Here is a 7682-nt window from a genome sequence, read left to right on the forward strand (position 1 = left end):
CACTTTATTTCTTATGCAAAATTGTCAACATATGTGTGACATACAATCGGGCGATCACTTTTTCTTGCAAATAATCGGATGATCACTTAACTGAGCTATCCATATAGTTACACTCGTTTTGTGTACAATCGGCTACCTTCGATCAACGTTCCTATGGGATGAACAGTCTTCTTGAGTGGGGCAAAAAATTGATCAGGTCAATTCTTGCATATATTTAAAACTTAAATTGATCAGGACTCCACTCAGATTTGGCTAAAAGCAATCAAATCAGAGGCGCTCTCAAGATGATGAGTGATTCAAGCCTACTAGATTTACCGTATTGTCTCCATGATGTGCATTTTAGAAATGTCTCTGGTACTCCTCTTGAACATTGTCCGAGATATCACATACAACATAGAAATTATCGTTGCCCTAGTACCTCAAGATAAATGGAAGCGTGGCATGCAGGATGGCCGAAGCAGTGAAGCACCGAGGACAATGGAGGGAAAACAATTGAAACAACTAAATAGGTCGGAGAGGCACGGTGGCTGTTTGAACAAACTCGCGCATGTTATCACCCTGGTTTTCCATTGATAATTCCTGGTGCCTTCTATCCCTATGCCTATCGAAACCAAATTCTTATTGTGCAGAAACACAACATATAATGCATGAAATGGGACTGGATAATAACAAGACAGAGAGGTAGAAACAAGGAATAATAGCTATTCCTGTTTGGCTTAGGGAAACCTCTATAAAAGGCTTGTGTGGTTACCAGCGACTTGAATTCTTTTTGTTCGTTGGTAGGCCAACAACCAATAATTCCTTAGTTATGACCTTGGTCCTCTCGTAGGTCGGTGCTTGCAAAAGCTTTTCCACTCATATGTTAGCGGCTGTGATAACTTTTACGGATCCTTCAACAAATGATGGATTTAAACATCTACACCGATGTGATGCACTGATCCAACACAAAGTTTATTGTTACAAAGATCACGAAGAATGAAAGAAAATGTATTTTTTATGTCAGTACTGGATTTCATTCACATTTAGATGATTCACATCCTTTGATTTATAGTTATTATAGTTAAAACGCCCCCCACTGGACATGAACTAAATCACAAATCTCCAATTGAAGATTTTGTTCATAGAGAACGAGAGCACACAATATTGAAGTTCCATACTAAACAAGAAGCATAACAACAAAATGAACATCAACTTTCACATCTCTGCTGATGGGCGCTTAGCCCAGTGGTTAGATCGCAATGGAGCCTCCTAACCGGCCTGGGTTTGAACCTGAGTTCTCACACATTATACCTTAATTTTTTTAATGAATAAATATTCACACGGCTCCTCCCCTGCTGGTCTAGTTTTTCTTTTACTATATCAAGTTAATCAAGTTAAATAATTGGACATTATATCATAAACATTAATTTTAGTAACTAGCTGGTATATGGTCAATGGTGTTCATCGGAGTTAAATGCACAGAATCACCACATTTGTGTCACGATTAGCGAAAAACCACCACTTTACGTTTTGTGGTATTTTGCACCACACCGAGAAACTTTGTTCCATAGTAAGTTTGCAGACCTTGGAAGGATCCCCCATGTAGTAGTACCATGTCTTGGTGCAAGGGACGCGGTGCAGCCGAGCAATCTCCCTTGTAGGCAGCAGGAAATATATTGCACTACTCACACACAGCATGGCTCACCTTATCTGCAACAATAAACATGACATAACATATTAGGGGAAGAGTTATTAGTGGAAGAAGTGTTGCTTAACTGGAGGTATCTTCAGAAACTTTATAACAATTATAGATGATCATTTCCTTGTTAACAGAAAAAAAGTTACAGAAATCACAATGAACTGATTAAGGGTTTGCATGGTGCTTGAATATGTATTGACGAACATGCACAAGTTATGCCAATTGCAAAGTCTAATTCACAGTGTCTCGTGGTACCAAAAAGGGAGTGTACTAAGGCACAAGGACGACAATCGTTTACTGTAGAGTAGTGTTGTACTGCAAGCATGGCTAGCCAGCTAGCTAATTAACACACTGGCCAGCTGGCTGCATACATGATATGTTAGTTAGCGTTAGACTAGATAAAAAATGTGTAGTTTTAACAAACTAATCATCGGGTTGAATGGAATTGATAACGTCTCTCGTGATTATGATCCACGGTGACAACTCCGATCGGGAGCGGGTTGAATCCATCTTGAATTGTCAGCTGGGCAATTTTCCTTGCAAGTACCTTGGCCTCCAATTGGCTATTAGGCAGCTCACGAGGGCCGAGTGGCAGCCCATGATTGATCATGCTAAAAAATGTGCCCCGGCTTGGCAAAGAGGGCTGCTGCACCGCCCAGGACGCCTTGTGTTGGTCAAGTCCGTGATCGCGGCCAAGCCCATCCACCACTTCATGGTCTCGGAGGCCCCTAATTGGGTGTTCGAAGAGATTGAGAAATGGATGCGCTCCTTTTTCTGGGCGGGCAAAGATAAAGTGAACGGTGGTCAATGCTTGGTCCGCGGTGTGTAAGCCCACCTGGCTTGGTGGTCTGGGATTGCGCAACCTCCAGATGCAAGGATTGGCATTGAGAGTGAGGTGGGAATGGTTGAGACGGACAGATCCCGATAGACCTTGGCAAGGCCTACCCATGATTGTGGACAAGGAGGCTCGTGAAGTCTTTGATAGCCTAGTGCACATTGAGGTGGGGAGAGGTAGCAAAGTCTTGTTTTGGAGAGATCGATGGATCCACGGCTTTGCGGCTAAAGACATTGCACCAAGCATCCATGCTTTGGTGGATACTAGAACGTTCAATCGCCGCACGGTGGAGGAGGGATTGGAGAACGCAAGATGGTTGCTTGACATCGTTGGCGACGTAAACTTCGGTGCCCACATGCAACTCCTGCACCTTAATCTGGCGATTAGCACGGTCATTCGCCATCCATCCGAAGATGACTCCTTATCCTGGCCGGCGGACCCGTCGGGCAAGTACACTGCAAAATCCACCTACTTCAGGCTCTGCATGGGTGGCGAGAGGGCTCCGTTTGGCGCTTGTATTTGGAAGAGCTGGGCTTTGCTCAAATGCAAAATTTTCGTGTGGTTGGCAGTTCAACATCGGATCTGGACGTCCGATAGAAGGGCTAGGCATGGCCTTCAGGGCTCTCCTTCCGCCTGCTATACGTGCCTTCAAGAGGAGGATAACGCGGAACATATCCTTGTCCAATGCGTCTACGCTAGAGAGGTTTGGCACTACATTTTCGAAGCTCTGAAGGTGCAAGGCACCATCCCGGAGCCGAGCGATTGTCTGTTGGACTGGTGGTTGGTTAGGAGAGCTCTTTTTTCGAAGGGCGCCAAGCGTGGCTTCGACACGGTCATCATTGCCACAACCTGGGCTCTCTGGAAGCAACGCAACGCTCGTGTGTTCCACCGGACCCAGCAGCAGAAGACGGCGTCGGACCTTGCCCTTGCCATCCTAGGGGAGATCAAAGAGTGGAGGTTGGCGGGCTTGGGAAGTAGAGGTTTTGCTATGTTTTGTGAGAGTGTAGGAATAGGGTAATTTTTAGGATGTGGTAGGGTGTGCGTCCTCGATGAAAGTCCGCTTCCATCATAAATCCTTTGTACTTGACTCATTCTTCTCTTTTATAAAAGTAAGGTACACCATTGACGTACTCTCGAAAAAAACGCGGCCCCAGATGCCGGGCCGATCATTTCGTAATCCCCATAGCACCAGCCAGAATGGAAGGTGTACCAGCCAGGTAAAATCCGGAGATCATTGCCTAATCCCGTCGACTTGCTTGTTTGACTTGTTGCTTCACACAAGTCTTCGTGTTTTTCTTTTACTCTGAGGGGAGCACTTGCAAACGCAATCCTGCTTTGGGTGTTGTTGTCTCGCGTGCACGGGCGGAGCCAGGATTTAGGCATAGAGAGGGTCAAACGGTGATGAAGCCAATAAATATTTTGTGCGTCACATACTATCCAATAATTTTATTTAAGTATGACTAGCAAACATGTCTATGCGTTGCAATGGGAGATGCAAACTTTTGCACACTTCAAGGAAGTCGTCTGTGTTGCCACGTCTCCTCTTTGTCACCATCGTCGATGATGGTCACTTCTCCACCTATTTACAACAAATGTGATTTGTCCCACAACGGTGAGCTTTGTCATCACACTGTACCATGTTGTTTTCAACAACCCAACGATGATGGTCACTTCTTCACCGACTTGTAATTCCTCGTCTTAACAACCGTCAGATACATCTTCACATGGTTCAATACCAATCATGTCTTAACATATTTGGAGGTGCATTTTCTTATTAAGCACACAATAATATAGTAATTCTTAATGAAAATAATGTTAAGGCGTGAGGCTATCAACTTTTTTTTGCGGGGAGGCTATCAACTTCTTGACCGAACATAAATTGCATACATAGCACAAATCCCCGTGCGTTGCAACGGGAGCAAAAGCGACCACGATGTCCACCTGATCACAATCCGTCCGAACGTGGTTAATCGCAAGGTAATGAGCCGAGCCACTGCACAAACATGTCTGCAACGGTCGGTCAGGTTGAGGAACTTGGTCATGTGACGTTAGTTTAAGACATACGACATGAATAAGGGGTAGCTGGTTCGACGAACTGTGTCGTGGACTCGCAGGATATCAAGCTTGAAGCCCAGCAACTTGAGCCTCTCAAGAAACCCATGCGCCTGAAATCAGAAAGCCGGGGCAAAATCACACAAGTTTGTTGTTCTAGCAAACCATGTTCTAGCACATCTGGTAACTAACAACAACTATGAAGAATGCGACATTGACAAACAAAAGATGATTGCTTTGTTTGTAACATCATAGATTGCTTTCTCATGGTTTTGTAAATCCGATTGCACATATGCCGATAGGATGACATTGGAACATCCAATAAATCTAAACCAACTAAGAAAAAGTACAGCAAAAGCATGCCTTTCAAGTGACAAATAGCCTGCAAATATCATGTTTAGGGGTGAAACTAAAGAACCTCAGAGGCTGTAAATTCAGATACTTTACCTTCTGTACAATTGACCGAGGACCAAGTAGCAATGATACCCACTTAGAACGGAGCAAAGAGCAATTAATATTATATACAAATAATCATGTACCAATACTTCTATAGAATCTGCCACTGTACACAGTCTTCGTCACTAATAAAGTTTTTTATACCTATGCTTCGAACACCTGCATGCTTTCCTTCCTCTCTTCTGTAACCCCATGGTCTAGTACTGTACAATCAATCATGTTCCTTTGCAGTTTTTTGATTCAGTGTTTTCTATACCCGCAAATCGAACGCAGCCTAAAATCCCAATCATCTCTCCGTCAAGCCTCACGCAGCACAACACCCACAGAGCAGCTAGCTATCCATCCAGTGATCGATCATCCATCCTCACGCACGCACACAGGAGGCAGGCGGAGAGGAACAGAGACAGAGCGACGGAGGAGGAGATGGTGAAGATTCCGAGCCCGAGGAGGCTGTTCAGGAGCCGGTCCAAGAGCACGGTGGGCAGCATCGGCGGGGTGGACATGCGCACGCCTGGCCGCTCCTCCCCTTCCGCCGCCGACACAGTTACTCGGTGCCGGCGCGCGTCCTTGATCTGCAGGATCCGGTCCCGACCGGACCCGCCTGGCGTCGACCTCCGCCGCTTCCCCGACTCCCGGAGCCCTGCTGCCGTCATTCTCCTCCCGATCGGAACGGGCACCGAACTCTGCCGCTTCCCCGACGTTTCCCCACTCCCATAGCCCTGCCGTCGTCCTCCTCCTCCTCCCGATCGGATCGGGCCAGCCGCTGCTCGACCTGCAGCCCAAAATAATTTATCGAACCGTTTTTTCTTAACTCTTCGAAGACTGCGGGTTGAATATCTCAAACAGTGGGATTTTTTTTATAAAAACGCCACGACGGTGAACCCGGAGACTCAATCCGTGCTTTATTATTAGGGAGAGATATACATTTAACTTTGGCTAGGCACACAATTTTTGTTTGCAGCTGGACTGTGTGCAGGTATAGGTAATATTGGTCAATAATTCCAAATACGCGCCATGAAGATGAAGTTTGATATTCCGAAATATGACATGAAATGCCATGCTACAAAACATTTTCATATGAAAATTTAAGATATAATGAACAAAAATAATCAGTTATTATCAAATGGTTGGCTTTTAGTTTGCATTTATATAGGTTTGAATGGCAAATCATTACTTCTTGTACTAGTAGAATGCCCGTGCGTTGCTACGGGCTTTTTAGTGTTTTTTTTGTCTGGTTGCATATCTATACTTTAAAACTTGGTGAATTTTTGTCCTCTCCCGACGACATTGTCTTGGGACCCTTGTCGATGGATTTTGGACGTCGACATAGTCCATCTCCATCACTATAGGAAACTGGAGATTTGTTGTCAGTACTACTCTTTGCCGTCCCAGGGCAGACATTGGCTTTGCCGGCAAACCCTGCCGTCTGTATAACTGCCTTTGCCATCTGTACTTGCCACACGACAAACTGCCTGATTCCTATAGTGCATCTCTCATAATCTGCAAAAATAAACATATATAGAAATACACCTTTTGTATTATCATGTGCAACATCTTTACAAAGAAGAATTATTTGTATGCATCTCTTCTAATTCTGTAAAATCAAGTTTTCAGTCCGGACTATCATACTTACGTCAATGACTTTGTCAATCAACCTTTTCAAAGCATCATCCGAAGTTATCGGTTTTTATCTAATATAAAAAGTTGAACATATAAACATATATTAGAATAAGAAAAAAATAAACAAGGTCGTATGCGATATATATTAATTGGCCAGCTGCTATATGCAAGCAAGTGACCATTTTTAGTCAGAGTGAGTGGCATCATGCTTTTTAGTAGTGGGTCACATCTCAATTTTAGTAACATGCACGCTCACCTATAAATCATTTTTGGTAATTATTCTCTAAAAATGACTTGTTAGGGTTTGTGATATTTTCCACTATATAAAAAATATGTGAGCAAACAAACACTTTTCGCTAAAGAAGCAAACAACCACCCCTTTTATTATTATCTTAGAAAAATTAATTCACCCTCTCATTCTCTCATCACACGATATATCCTCACACTCACATCTTACCCCATGCTCTGCCCACGACATGTCATTTAGCCTGTACTCTCTCCGTAAACTAATATAAGAGTGTTTAGATTACTATTTTAGTGATCCAAACGCTCTTATATTAGTTTACAGAGGGAGTACCTTGCTCTAACCGTCTTGTCCCCTCCTCTCCATGGTGTCTGTCACCCCTCCTATCCCCTCCACGGCATCTCATGGCAATTCTCGGTGACAAGGAATGCACACAATCATATATAGCTGAGGAAAATTTATTGTTTGATTAGCAAAAAATGATCAACGTTGCCATATACCCTAGCGCAGCAACCCATCACAAATCACACAGCATAAAATAACTAAAATCTGATGTAGAAATTCAACATGATACAAGATGAGAATTGAGAGAGATTAGTAGATGATGTATGTGATAACCTTGGCTAGTTCGATGGTTGTAGCCTGAAGAATTGGTGAGTGAAGTAGCCTGTGTCGCCGTATGAAGTACTCCCTCCGTTCCAAATTACTCATCGTGGTTTTAGTTCAAAGGGAGTAGATCTTAAGAAGGAAGACCCGAGGCAAGGATGCGGCAAAGGCCGTTCTGCCGCTAATGGGGG

The 7682-nt window shown here is 43.9% G+C and overlaps 1 protein-coding gene across 1 annotated transcript; it reads left to right on the top strand.

The window, feature by feature from the left end:
- Window positions 1-2625: 2625 nt before the first annotated feature.
- LOC147963951 (uncharacterized) lies at window positions 2626-3531 on the top strand. Its single transcript, XM_087529768.1, has one exon. It carries the CDS (start codon window positions 2626-2628, stop codon window positions 3529-3531), a length of 906 nt encoding a protein of 301 aa, XP_087385894.1.
- The last annotated feature ends 4151 nt before the right edge of the window (window positions 3532-7682 follow it).

The sequence above is a fragment of the Triticum urartu genome, chromosome 6A (genome assembly GCF_056163025.1).
Source record: "Triticum urartu cultivar PI428250 chromosome 6A, HENAU_Tu73, whole genome shotgun sequence".
NCBI lineage: Eukaryota > Viridiplantae > Streptophyta > Magnoliopsida > Poales > Poaceae > Triticum > Triticum urartu.